Source organism: Prinia subflava, chromosome 8 (genome assembly GCF_021018805.1).
Source record: "Prinia subflava isolate CZ2003 ecotype Zambia chromosome 8, Cam_Psub_1.2, whole genome shotgun sequence".
In the NCBI taxonomy this organism is placed as follows: domain Eukaryota; kingdom Metazoa; phylum Chordata; class Aves; order Passeriformes; family Cisticolidae; genus Prinia; species Prinia subflava.
The window spans coordinates 33985262-33999430 of NC_086254.1; the positions used below are offsets into that span (position 1 = coordinate 33985262).

Sequence of the window (14169 nt, forward strand, 5' to 3'; positions counted from 1 at the left end):
TCCGTGTGGGTGCCTTCCAATCTGGGAATCGAATCAAGATCCATCTAATTACTCACAGTAGCTGTGCACTGATGAGCTCTCTCAGCTCCAACCATGCTGAGGAACAGCCTCATCTCCTGAGCCTACAGCCCCTTGGTTCTCTGCTGGAAGTTCCTGGATGAGGGTCCCCAAATGCCCTGGTCAGTTGAGAGGTGATGTTGGAGATGAGTTGGAGATCTGCCCCAGCCCCGTTATTTTCCTCCGCCTCACAAATGGGACAATGCTGCGTTTCAGGACCTGACCCAGCACTGAGCAAAGCTGTTGGAGAAGGCCTGGGGATTGTTTTCTGCAGATTAAGCAATGAAGAGTGTGGGAGATGTGAACAGCTGGAAAATAAGATAACTATGGTGACAAGGAGCCACCAACAAGAGCTTCATGCTGTCCAACAATACCTGGTTTTGGGTGCTCCTCTCTCAGAAGGGCTGCAGGGGCTCTGTCAACGCAGAATTTCTGCACTGTCCCAGCTGCCATGGGAAAAAGGACACAACTAGAAGCTCTGGAGCTTACCAGTCCTTTGAATACGCCTGTCCAACACTGCAAGTGTCTCTTACCATAGCTCATTCACAACTGCAACAGGATTTCTACCCCGAAGGATAAAATGCAAATTTTATTTAATTTTACAGCACTAGTACAGGTCAAAACAACAAAAAAATATTTTCAAGGCAACTGCACAGCAGCACAGAGTGGGCACTGTCCCAGTTGTATTTAAGTATCTCACAGGGATTTATTTATCCTGCACCTCTAGCCCACTCAAATAACTGTAATTTGTGTGTAGTTTGCTGCAGACTCCTCACTTTCCAGCAGGCTTGAAGAAAGTCCATCACTTTTCTGCCCTCCTTTTTGTTTTTCCTTTAGACAGAAAACCTCTTGGTCACACAGATTCCTCCTTTTCTGGTCACTGCACACACCATTTGCAGACACTAAAAATGTATTTAAAGGTTTGGATGTGTCCAGTCAGCTGAACATTGAGAGGTTCACGAGCATCTGTTCAGCTGCCTGCTGCACCAAGGCAGAGCTGCAATTTCAGCCTGGGCTGAGCCCCCTTCCACCCAAGCCTTGTGCAGGGCTCCTGTTCAGCTCAGCTGGGGCACCCGGGGGTGGCTGCACTCACTGAGGTCCAGTGAAATACCTGGGGCCCAAAGGGAAGTTAGAAACAGGAAGGAAATGGGGAAATTAAAGATAAGAATGTTAGATTCTTTAAAAAGAAAGCAAGCTACACTGTGGAATCAAGTATTTCCTAGTCCACCCTCCAGCTCAGTTTTTTGTCAAGACATTACCTGGACATTTACTAAAGTGGTTTTCAGGCTGGAGGTACTGACCCACCCTGATCTGAAACAGGGGCACTGAGCATTTTGCCATGTTCCAAGTGCTCCTCTCCCCCCATGCCCAACAGAACTGCCACAGCTACAAATCTGAGCCTTCACCTCAAAATAAATAGGTTTTCTCCACTGGGCAGCGATTTTTCAGCAGGAACTACATGTTTATAAAGTGGTCAGAGATAAAAGATGGAGCACATAGAGAGTTGTAATGAAGTTACAGTAATTCCTGCTTTTCCCCTTACGATGAGAAGCTCAGGCTCATTTTTATAGAGCAAAGTAAGCTGGGTTCTTTCTGTAAGCTTGTGAAACTCACAAAATGCAATAAAAAAAGGTACATTTAACATGTAGACCTTTCTTTTCCTGGACACCTGTTTGATATTCAGGCAACCAACTGCTTTGAGATCAGCAGCTCAACAGCATTAACAGCTGGTATCTGAGTCATGAAAGGAGCAGTAGCAAAATTTAATGGGAAGTTGTTCCACTTCATAATAGAATTCACATTGTGAGGTACCACACTTTCCATTATGAAACTATAAAAAATATATTCCTAGAATCTGAAACTAGTTCAATAACTCAAACTGATGATACAAAGAGGATCAGGTGTTATCTAGGAAGACCTGGCCCAGCACTGCAAGCTTGGAGTTAAAAGATTGACTAGGGCAGCTCAGGAGGGAGTGTGAGCTTTTCTTAGAGTTTCTCTTCTCTCCAGCTTTCTCTGAAGAGGCATCTTCAGGGTCTTTTGCGTTTTCCCCTTCCCCACGGTCAGGAGCTCTTTTCAAAGCGAATTTCTTGGTTTTCTTCCGTGAGTAGAACTCCCTCATCAGGTCTTGCACCTGCCACTGCTCCTGGCTGTGCGTGCTGCAGCAGTGCAGGGCGGCGGGGTCGATGGGGTGCGCCTCGGTGTTGAAGATGTAACCGCCGGCACTCAGGACACACTCCCCGTACGGCGTCACCACCACGTCGAAGGCGGAGCCGTCGTTGTGCATGAAGTTGTCTGGGTCGAACAGCAGGTACAAGTATTTGATTGTTTCAGCCAAGAAGAAGGATTCCATGCGATTGTCCAGCCTGTGGTCCCTCAAGTCTTTGATCTACAAGAGATGGAACAGAGTGGGTTACAGTTACATCGAATTCGGTAAGTTATGAATTGAGGGAGAAAAATAAATACAACTTGGAATTCATTGCAGTTAAACAGCACAGGATGACATCGACTCACCCTGTATCTTATCACAGAATGGTTTGGGATGAAAGAGACCTTAAAGCCCATCTCATCCCGCATCCCCTGCCATGGGCAGGGACACCTTCCACTGTCCCAGGCTGCTCCAAGCCCTGTCCTTGGGCACTGCCAGGGATCCAGGGGCAGCCACAGCTGCTCTGTGCCAGGGCCTGCCCACCCTCACAGGGCAGGATTTCTTCCTAACATTTAACCTCATCCTCAGTTCAGTCTGGACAATGAGAGGGGCTTCCCATCATTTTCCCACTAAAGAAAAAAATCATAAGGCTTTTACCTACTTACTCCCAATATTTTTAAGGAGTTTTTTGTAAAATAGAGCTTGATAGCATGTTTGAAATCCTCTATTGAATAACTTTATAGAACTCACTGCCTGCACTTCTCGTGTGTTTGACTAGATTTTCAAAGCATAGTGGGAAAACAGAATCACACACTTGGCAGGAGGAGCCACATGAGAGCCTTCCTGCTGAGCTGCAACACCAACTAGAAATGCAGGAGAAGCTTCTGATGCTTTCCCATGTTTTGGGCTCTGGGACAACAGCCCATGATAGAATTTGGCCCACTGTGAGGAAGCTACAACCAGAAACATGACCAGCAATTACCAGAGCAGCTCCACAGAGAAATACAAGGAGCTTGTTGGAAAAAACCATGTTTTGCCCCAAATGATTGCTTGACTCATGGCAAAACATCACTGATGAGAACACCTTCTGAAAGGTGATTTTCAGCAGCCCTTCAGCTGCCGTGGCAGATGATTCAGCACTCACAGTTGCAAACCCACAGTCCACCTTGCTGATTTTCTCTATGGACTCCACGGCGTCTCTGCCCAGCTCCAGGAGCGTGGGGTCTCTGGTGGCACGGTACAGATACATCGCGCTCTCGATCAGCTCTGCAAAACACCCAAATGGTTGCCAGCACAAAGACTGTCAAACCATGCACACAGCCAGGATGGGATATTCCTTGAAATCATTTAAAAATACATCAGCATAATCAGGTGCACAGCCTGGCTTCCCTGCTCCAAGCACAGATTTTCCTTTTCCTAAGGATGTGCTACAAAGAAATTCCCTCTAACCAGCTTATAGCAGCTCAGGTAAGAGTGACTAATGCTCCCTCCCACATTCAGCGAATGGGAAAGCAAGAGATAAAGAGATTAATACTCAGTTGTCAAAGTTAAAAAAACTGCTTCTGGAAAGGATTACAAACAAGAAATTCAATCCTCAAAATATAGTTTTAAAACAATACAATGGAAACACTCTCTACAGACAACATAAGCACCATGCTATGTTTACCTACTAAAGAAACAGGTCTTTATACTTTAACACCTTTGATAATTAGGGCTGATGAGTATTTTTTGTAGATTTGTCCAGCATGGATATCACCTGAACACTCAGACCAAAAGGAAGTTAATTATTCTCATTTACATTTATGGACCCACTAATCAGGTGTTTGTTTTTTTTTTTTTTTTTTGGTCAGAGTTGTGAAAAAATGAGAAAAAAGGAGACAATTTCCTTACAGTATTACAGACAACATAGAATCCCTCCTAGATGCAGAACTGCAACAGTCTATTCACACTCACTTTCACTTCCTAAATTTAAAGGACACAAGCAGTCCCTTTAACATTTCACATGACTGAGGCTCCCCTTGCCAGGCAATCTAACACTTAAACATGTCAAATCCCACACTGTGAACAAAATGCATTACCAGGCCACCTTTCTGTAGTAGCACTATGGTTTGCTTCCTGTTTCCTTCCTGTCTTTGTGAGAGGGGGGAAAACAAATGTGCAGCTTTAACTCTGGAAATCCCTGCTCAAATCCATGCAGGAACTGAGTCAGAGCAAAACTGGGGAGGACATTGTGGTGTTACTAACATTTGATCTCCCAGTCAGAGCTAAAGCAGGAGTTCATGTCCCTTTTCCTGTCAGTTCTGTTTACCAGGCCTGAGTGGATATCCTTCCCTCTTGTCCACTGTGTATCCCTGGGGAATGTTGTAGAACTCGGGCAGGCCCCCAAACTGCTTCCAGACCGTGTAATAGTTGAGGAAGGTGCGCATGGCATTATCCACATCCCCAATGAGGCTCTGGGAGACAGGAAACAGCAAAGAAACATGGCAGTGAAGGAAAACCAGCACAGGAACTGATGCACTAACACTGCTGCAGGCAAGGAAATACCCAGTGACAGAAATGGGCATTTCAGCAGGTCTGAGGGGTGTAACTGATACTGGGGCACGATGCCTTAAGAACAGGTAAGACTGAAAATGCTGCTTTTCTGGGGGATCACATTCCCACATCTGAAATAATATGAAGACTGATTTTGTTTAAGGCTGTGTTTCTTCAGTCGAATGTTTAGTCAATCACAGCATCCAATCTCTTAGTTAGGAAAACAAAGTCTCAGTCCAAACAAGAAGACTGATGAAAAAGCAAAGCTCTTGATGGGTAAAAAATCTCACAAATAAGACATTAGTGAGGAGACAGAAAAAGAGGTGTGAGTTTCTTTGTCCTCACATTCCCTTTTGGATTATGGGACCACTGTCAGTGGAGTTTGCTACAAAAAAAGTGCCCTCCCATCATGCTAAATGGGAGGCTGTAGATAAAATCAGCATTTTCTTCAACATCATCTTCTATAGGCTCAGGCTACTGCAGATTTCACCAGAGATCAAACCAAACTCTTAAACCTGAACAAATGAGGGTTGTATTTGTAACTTTTATCTTGAAGACTAGCCCCTGACAGAGTAACAGAATCACCAGATGCTGCTGGTGTGGCAGCTCTTACCTGCAGGCCTGGCCAATAGGCCTCCAGGGACTGGAACACAGGCATGGACACTGTTCCTTTGTACATCTGAACCCACAGGTACCAGTCATCAAACTTGGTGTAATTTTGGATAGCTTTGTTATATTCTGTAAAGAAACAGATGGGTAGGTAAGCCATCTGTAACAAAACAAAACAAAAAAAAGAAAATAAGTGCTTATTTTTAAGAATGAGAGAAGGTCCTTCTTCACTTGAGTCACGTTCAATGACTTCTCAGGGTGCACACTCTGGTAGCTCTCTTATCACAGACTGTTCAAAAGTATTTCAGCAAAGCCTCCAGAAAAGAGTCCTGAATGTGCCCCATTAGATCCTTCATCTCCTCCTGCCACAGGCGCTGAGCCCCTTCCCACAGACAACAAGCACTCACCTAAAAACATGGACATCAGCTCCTTGTCCTGCAGGAGGATGGCTCCTTTCACCAGGTACTCGAAGTAGGAGTCCACCCCTGCCCCAATCCCAGCATCCTGGGCCACCCACTTGGCAGTGATCACATCAATGTGGTTCCCCACCTGCAAGGAGTGAGGGACAAGGAAGGGACTTAAAGTGAAACAAGAAATCCTGGTCCTTTTTTCACACCATCAGTTTCAATGTGCATTCCAACCAGCATTTTCTCCATTACAGGACACATTTATCAGCATCAGAGAAATACAAACTGTAGAAAATACAAATTACATGCTAATAATGTATTTTATATATATAGTAAACATTTTATGTTTCCAGTATCAATGCTTCACTGGCCAAAACAACACATTAAAATGCACAAAAACATTTCAACATGAAGTGTCTGGTCCTAATTCTGATCTTACAAAAGACTACAGAAGGATGGAGAAGTGCAGATACAGAGGCAGAGGCTGAGAATGTCAAAAGCACAGGAGCTGCCATGTTCATATTTAAATAGATGCTGGCACTCTTCAGCTTGTGAACAAACCCATCTGATGGAGAATTAAATACACAATCCTGTCTTTCTCAGCAAACATGAAAAAAACCAGCAGTGACTGAAATTTGGGGTATAAATCAAAAATAAACAAATCCCAAAGCAAACAAAGGGAAACATTTCTTCATACAGCCTGTGGATAATTTGTGGCAATAAACACAGGGTATAAGTAATTCTGTTTCACTTCACATATGCAACACCAACACTTCAGAGAGGTTAAAAAAGCAGCAATAGAAAAGAGCAGGAGACAGTGAACATGGAGATAATACTGCCAGCTCTGGATATTGCTGAACCCCAGAGCTGTACAGGCTGGCAATGTCTCAGTGCAGTTGCCATGCTCTTGTTCTCTTCCCTGGGCCTCTGCCCCACCAGGCATCAGACAGACCTTTCATTTCATCTGCTGCTGTCACAAGAGCTGCAGCAGCCAGCAGGAGGCATTTGTCTCCCAGCCACATCTGGTGTGGGCCAGAACAATGGGATAATGTTGGGCTGCTGCAGGTGTTCAGGAACAATGTCAAACACGAGCCTTCAGCACAGTTAGGAGCACTGTGCTTATTTATCCAACTCCATCTCCTCTCTGTTGATGCTTTTTTGTTTAGAATTGCATCCACAAAGCCACACAGAAAGCAGCCCAGCACATTCCAAGTCCATTCCTCACTCACCAGCCCAATGTCCGAGCGATTTTTCCACAGTGCCTTTAAAGCCTTCCTGGCAACGTCCTCGAACACTGGGTCACCAGTGAGGTGGCTTAAGGTGGCAAATTCCACTATAAACGTGCCAATTCCAGCAGTACAGGTGACTGGGGTCTCCCCAGGGTTTACCCCATGCAGCAGGTTCACTGTGCCATAGGGCATCCCAGTTGGGGTCTGGAAAGCTGAAACACAGAATTTTGGGGTCCCAGACGTGCCCAGTGTTGTGTTTAACAGACTCTCAAGCAAACGTGCCTCACACCACACTGCACACAGGCAGGAAAGTGGGTCTGGAGGAACTGCAGAGAATGAAGTGAGAAGTAGAGTGTGATCCTGGGAGGCTCAGAGGGGGTATCCCAAGGTACACACAGTCCTGGGGAGGTCCTGAGGATCTCTTCCACCTTGCCACAGCAGCAAACTGCATCCCCACATATTTTACAGCACAAGCAAGGTGGTCACTAAACACACTGGCCAGCAAAGAGCAAACAGTGAGGCTGTGGTCACTCCATAGCTGCACACAAGGGAACAGTGCCATGCCACGAGGCCACACAGCCCAGCTGCAGCCCAAAAAGAGCACATGACGCAGCATCTTCTTGTCTTTACAAGCTGCTTTCTCACAACCTTTTATTTATTATTTATATTAAACGTATTTCCCCTCAACAAACAACAAGCATACAGATGTGTTAAGCACACACAGCACTTGGCATGCACACACACATCTTCCCCACAAACTAAACTTGGAGCAGTGAGCTTGGAGCTCAGGGAGCTCAGGGAGCACAGGACTGGTTTTGAGCTGGCTCATGCAGCAGTGCCTCTCCCACCACAGGCAGCAGCAGCTCACGACCCCAGCACGGCCACACGCAGCAGGCAGGGCTCACCTGGCAGCAGTTTGCGAGCTGCTTCCTCAGCCATCCTCAGGAGAGGCCCCGAGCATGGCCAGCCTGCTTCCACTTCAAGCCCAGCCTTCCTGGAGAGCAGGTGAGCAGAGAGGAGCCCTCCCACCACTGCAGGACACGGGAGAAGGCGTTACACCGTGTGGGGAGCACTGAGTCCAACTCAGACACACAAAAGGGAAACGTCACAAGGGAAACGTCCTGTCACTCCACACAGAAACGTGTGGAGTGACAGGACAAGGGGTGATGGCTTCAAACTGCCAGAGGGCAGGGATGGATGGGATATTGGCAAGAAATTCTTCCTTGTGAGGGTGGAAAGGCCCTGGCACAGAGAAGCTGTGGCTGCCCCTGGATCCCTGGCAGTGTCCAAGGACAGGGCTTGGAGCAGCCTGGGACAGTGGAAGGTGTCCCTGCCATGGCAGGGGTGGAATGGATGATTTTTAAGGTCCTTTCCCACCCAAACTACTCTCAAATTCTATGATATTTCTTTTTTCTGGGAAGAGTCAAGAATTTCAGTGTGACAACAGCTGTGAGTTAATAGCTATATTTAGCTATTACTTATATAGCTAATACGGCTATATTAGCAAATATTAGATATTTCACAGGCTTGTCTATGGTCACATAATGACCAGAGAAATTACACTGCTGCAAATTTGGTACAGCAATCTTTGGCAGGACAAAAAACAAAAGCATAACTAACAGTTTTGTGTCCTGGCAGTGTGTTTTAGCTGGATGGCACTGAAGCAGTCAGGCATTCAAGGTGCAAGACTCCAAAGGCCTTTCTGATTTTGAAGAAAAAAACCCCAGAATAATCCTAGAAATTGATAATCTCTACTCCAAAACAGTATGCAAAAGACAAAAGGATAAAATCTGTATGCTTTCAGTGAAAAAAAAATATTGTAAAGCTGAAAACCTCACACTAGAATACTGAAAGTGCCACATCTACTTCTGCTTTTGTTGAGACAGGAAGCAAAAAGGGATGTGCAAGGACTGAAAGGAAGTGACGTTTGTTTGGGGGTTTTCTCTCTGTTTATGGGTCCTCTGACTCTGCATCCCAAATTCCCTCTGACCACCTCCTCACCACCACCTCTGAGACTCGTACAGGAAGGAAACCCAACACAAACCCCACAGAAAACCCCACCTCACCTCGAATGTTTGTTTCAAAGACAGATGCGTTGACATCAATGTCGAAGTCCACCCCCTCCTGCAGCACGCTGACAACTCGCTGGAACTCGGAAACATTTCCCAAGATCTGCAGGGAAAAAGAGAATCAGGCTTAGAGTTCATGGAAAAACAAAGAGCAGTTCAATATTTGGGACTGATTTCAGTTTGGTTTTACTATTTTATGAAATCATTAACTACAGATATTACTAAAAAACTGACTGACAGTTTCATCTTGTTTCAAAATGCTTTTTTTCACACACTTTAGGTCTTTACTCCAGAGGGTGTCAGGGAAGGGGTGCTCTGCCACCCCTCCCAGGGGTGATACAAAGGAAATGGAAAGTTCTAAGGTCAATGAATAACTGACTTTTGGCACCACCACATAACACCCAGGTGTACAGGTGGCACACAGAGGCCTTGAGCAGGCTGTGGGCACTGCGGAATGGCACCTACTCACCAGCAGGGTGTCCAGGGCGTCGATCAGGGTCAGGGAGAAGCTGCGGAGGAGAGAAGCGAGGTGAGACCCGGCGGAGGGGGCGGCCCATCCCCGCCCCGGGGCCAGCCCTTACCTGCCCCAGGTGTCCTGCCCGTCGCACGTCAGCGGCCGCAGCTCGTCGTAAGGGAAGGCGCTCTCCAGGTAGTGCTCGTAGGCGTGGTAGAACATGGCCCGCACCCGCTCCCTGCGGCACAAGCACGGCGCGCTCAGCCCCGGCCCGGGCGGGCCCCGCACCGCCCGCTCCGTACTCACCGGTAGGAAGCCACGTCCAGCCCGCGGGCGGCAGTGCCGCTGCCCGCCGGGAGCCGCAGCGCCCAGAGGCACAGCAGCGGGCCGAGGAAGCGCTGCAGGGCCGCGCCGGGGCCCCGCATGGCCGGACCCTCACCCGAGCCCTCACCGGGACTCGCTCTCCTTCCCCGAGCGCCCTCAGGGCCGCCTCAGCCCTGGCCCCGCCCCTCATCCCCCTCCAGCCAATGGGAGCGGCGCTCGCCCCTCGGCACCGCCCCTTCCTGCAGCCAGCCAATGGAGGAGGTCTCCGCTTTTCCCGGCCCCACGCCCCACCGCCCCCTCCAGCCAGTGGGAGCGGCGCTCTCCTTACGCGGCCCCGCCCCGCCCGCCAGCCAATGGTAGAGTTCTCCGGCCCCGCCTCGCCGCCCGCTCCAGCCAATGGAAGAGGGTCTCACTCCCCCGGCCCCGCCCCAGCGCCCTCTCCAGCCAATGGGAGCGGCGAGCGCTCGGCGCACGCGCTGGCGGAAGCGCTGGGTGCGGCGGGGCCGCATCCGGGGCGGTGCGGAAGCGCTGAGGGAGCGGGGTGCATTGATGGGTTCTGGGGTGCATTGATGGATCCTGCGGTGCAGTGATGGGTTCTGGGGTGCATTGATGGGTTCTGGGGTGCAGTGATGGGTTCTGGGGTGCATTGATGGGTTCTGGGGTGCATTGATGGGTTCTGGGGTGCAGTGATGGGTTCTGGGGTGCAGTGATGGGCTCTGGGGTGCATTGATGGATCCTGCGGTGCATTGATGGGTTCTGCGGTGCATTGATGGGTTCTGCGGTGCATTGATGGGTTCTGGGGTGCAGTGATGGGTTCTGGGGTGCATTGATGGATCCTGCGGTGTTGCTGCCGCCTCGGCGGGGCTGTGGGGCCCCGGCTGCGGGAATTATCACCGGGCAGTTCCTGCGGTGCTTCTCTGGAGGCTGTAATTAGCCGTCTTGGTGGCAGGAAAGAGCCTGAGCGGGCAGGGCAGTGGCAGAGCGGGCAGCGCTTCAGTTGCTGCTCTCAAGCTCCAAAATAAAGATCTCGCGTGCTGTGACGCTCCCCAGAAATGAGGCGGTGCCACCCGGGAAGGTGCTGGTCCGGTGTGGGATGGGCCGTGGTGCCTGTCAGCGCTCCTTTGCGGTTCCTGTGGGGAACAGGGGCTGGAAATGGGGCAGAATATTCGTGAAGCAGCTGGAGCATTGCTGGCCTGTAAGCATCGCTCCTGACAAAGCTTCCTTACTTGTTTTTCTTCGTAATTCAAACCCAGCTCCGGGTGAGGTTGGTGCGATGCAGCAGGACCTGCTTTGGAAGCCAGTGCCCGAATGGGTGCAGGGGAGTCCTGCAGTGGTGCCACCCTCCTGCACTGCAGCCGGGCCTCAGATGTGCTGTGTTCCCCTGTCCCAGGGCAGAGGGGATCCGGGACACCGCAGCTGGAACCAGCCTGGTTCCTGGCAGGGCACTGAGGCCCCTGGGGCTGTCCATAACTTCCCAGAGAAGCCGTGGATCGGGATGCCCCCTCCCTGGAAGTGCCCCAGGCCAGGTGGGGCAGGGCTTGGAACACCCTGGGACAGTGAAAGGTGTCCCTGCCATGGCAGTGGGTGACATGAGATGAGCTTTAATGTCCCTTCAGCCCAGCCCGTTCTGGGATTCTGTGGTGAGCTGTGGCTCACACAGGAAAGGTTCCCACAGCTGCACTCCCAGCACACTCACGCTGATTTTGGCAGCCTGCAGTTCAACCAGCACGGTGAATTTCAACATTAGAGGCATTGGGTGAGCTCTCCCTACTCCGGCATCTTTAGACTTGGGTCATCCACACCAAATCCCCTGGTCTTCCCACCTGTGCCCATAAATGAGGAGGGGGTGACCCAGGCAGGGAGAGCAGAAACAACAGAAGTGATGAATTAAGCCTTTAGATGGCGGAGGTACAACATTTAGAAATCAAAACTAAAACACTTTTCTTGCAGGGGAGGAAGGGGCACAAATAACCCAACACTGTTATCTCATCTCTGTAGACTCATGGAATGATTTGCATTGGGAAAGACCCCAAGGATCACTCAGTTCCAACCACCCCACCATGGACACGGATGTTTAGCATCAAGAGGGGCTGGTTGTTGATATTCTTTAAGAAAATAACCCGGTTTACCCCTCTGCTCCCAGCCTGAGGCCATCCCACTAGGTGTCAGTGCACACCCAGGTACCAGCACGATGGCCCAGACAAAAAGCCACCGAGTAATTTTCAGCATACTGTTCATTTGCTGCAGCTGTAATTTGAGTTTCTGGGGCCATTTATCATAAAAGTGTCTGCTTGCTGATGCCATGGCTCAAGGCTGCGGGAGTATCTCACCGTGTTCCTGGGAGAATCAAACTATTGGAGCTGATTTCACTAAAAGCTGTCACAATACATTACTGGAATGCTTTTTATTAAAGTTCATTTTCCACTCTGTGATTTTACAGTGTTCTAGAGCACTGCTATTTGCTGTATGCTGGAACAGTAATTTCCCTATTGAAGTCAGTTATTCAATTCTCAAAGCTGACTGCAATTGTGTGAAACAGATGCGAGAAAAGCAGGGCTGGGCAGACACGGAGCCATGCTGTGTCCCCCTCCCGGGACCAGAGGGAGGAGCAGCGTCCCCATCCTGGCACGGGGAGGGCCGGGAAGGTGGGAATGCTCTGCCCTGAGGCCACGGAGGAGGTGGGCTCGGGGAGGCATCACAAGTGCCAAGTGCACTGATCAAAGGTCAAAAGAGGGGATAAACAGAGGGTGGTGTAAGTGGGACTGAATTCAGGGGTTGTTGGGCAAGAAACCAACGGCTGGGAGAGCTGGATCAAAGCTGGTTGGGAAAAACTTAAAAAACTTGAGTTTGGTGCAGTGGTCTTCACCCTCCTTACGTTTCTTTAGGCAGCCAAGCACCCTGTGGGTGGATTTTGGGGGGCAGACGGGGCTGTGTCCTCCCAGGCACCTCCTGGGAGCCACAGGCTGATTACAAACCTCACCTGAGCGAGGGGACTCTTGTGGCCACCACAAGCCCCACCGCAGATGGGCTGAGAGCAGTCTGTGGAAGCCAGGAGGGCTGGAGGGGACAGGGTGTCACCCTGTGCTCGGGGTGTCCCCCAGCCCAGGCTGCACAGCCCCTGGGGCTCAGAGAAACAGCAGCTTCCAGCTGGTGGTGTGGAAATCACCCATGTGCTCATTAATAAACAGAACTGGTGGGCTGGAGATGATTTGGAGGCAGGGATGGCTTTCACTGTGGCTATGGCATATTCTAGGAGACATTACTGTGGTTTGCACATAATATCTACAAGTTACATAGGCTGGGCTGCAATAAATCAAAGAAGATGCAGGGTGTGGTGCTTCCAAACGAGCAGAGCACATTGCTGAAATATTTAGGCTGCATCACAGTTAAATGCTTCTTCAGATGCCCCATTCCAGGCTTTGTCTTTATGGAAAGGCTCCTGGCAAAATCATCTGAACTTTGGTTTGGATGTGGGAGAGGCTGCAATTACAGGGGCGTTTAACCCTGGTTTATGACCTCTTTGGGCTGAGGATATGTTTACTACTTGCTATTACCATAAGTGGTGCTGCTGCCCTGCTTGCAATTCTGATGCCCATTAAGATGGAAACTGTATGTAAATCAGGATCCCTCGTTAATATTTGCAATTCATGGTGGGATGTAGCAGTTTGTCTGTCATAAGAAGAACTGTAAACAGGAAGTTTACGAACACTGAAAACTGTTGCTAAGGTGGTTCTCTTGAAATAATTTTCCTTTGCAGCTAAACATCAATTCTTAATTTTAGTAGCACACGTAGCAGGATGGAAATGATGATTGATTTTTCTCCAGGTGCTGTGGGCTGCTTAAGTTGAGATTTCACTATAAAAGATGAGACATTTCCAATTGGTTTTCATAAGTTCAGAATTGATTTTATTTGTTTAACACCTGACTAACATAATAAAGGAGAAAAATATAGTTGGACAGAAAACACAGAGAGCTGCTGGGTGCCTGGTTTCTGGCCTTCCTTTAGGTGATGTGATCTGAAGCCGTGCTCCTGCCCCAGGTCTCTTCCAAAGTGGGTCATACAGACGTTTTTGCACTGTGTTCACAAACAACTGTGGTTCTGTGTAGACTTTGAATGTTTTGTGCAAGTCTGGCTCGCTGTTGGGATCTTGACAAGTGAGAAAGCCAAAATAAAACGGGGTTAGCATCAGTGTGCCTTGGTTTTTCGTGTGGCACTTGTGGCACCCACATTACCTGACACTGATAAAGTCCCAAACTGCCCCACTGGTGTGAATGAGGCTTCATTTTCTTTATCCAAGACAGGATTTCCCCATGGGGAATGTGGCTTTGATATTTTTTA

The 14169-nt window shown here is 49.1% G+C and overlaps 1 protein-coding gene and 1 long non-coding RNA gene across 2 annotated transcripts; one reads left to right on the plus strand and one right to left on the minus strand.

Moving 5' to 3' along the window:
• Positions 1-617: 617 nt before the first annotated feature.
• Positions 618-10012, minus strand: EDEM2 (ER degradation enhancing alpha-mannosidase like protein 2). The gene is made up of 11 exons (XM_063404668.1): positions 9813-10012; positions 9634-9744; positions 9522-9561; positions 9050-9155; positions 7889-8014; positions 6984-7195; positions 5755-5896; positions 5352-5476; positions 4515-4659; positions 3351-3472; positions 618-2446 (listed from the first exon to the last, which is right to left on the minus strand). Exons 1-11 carry the CDS (start codon positions 9929-9931, stop codon positions 1955-1957), a joined length of 1740 nt encoding a protein of 579 aa, XP_063260738.1. The 5' UTR covers positions 9932-10012; the 3' UTR covers positions 618-1954.
• A 362-nt stretch (positions 10013-10374) lies between these two features.
• On the plus strand, positions 10375-13964 carry LOC134553034 (uncharacterized). The gene is made up of 3 exons (XR_010081018.1): positions 10375-11356; positions 11447-11586; positions 11829-13964. It is a non-coding gene; the product is annotated as an uncharacterized LOC134553034 (long non-coding RNA).
• The last annotated feature ends 205 nt before the right edge of the window (positions 13965-14169 follow it).

Excerpts from the sequence above, each read along its gene's own strand:
- EDEM2 (XM_063404668.1), bottom strand. The coding sequence starts at position 9,931 with ATGCGGGGCCCCGGCGCGGCCCTGCAGCGCTTCCTCGGCCCGCTGCTG. Across the intron at positions 4,660-5,351 it reads CCTATTGGCCAGGCCTGCAG|AGCCTCATTGGGGATGTGGA; the intron begins GTAAGAGCTGCC and ends CCTGTCTCCCAG. Across the intron at positions 2,447-3,350 it reads TGGACTGTGGGTTTGCAACT|ATCAAAGACTTGAGGGACCA; the intron begins GTGAGTGCTGAA and ends CATCTCTTGTAG.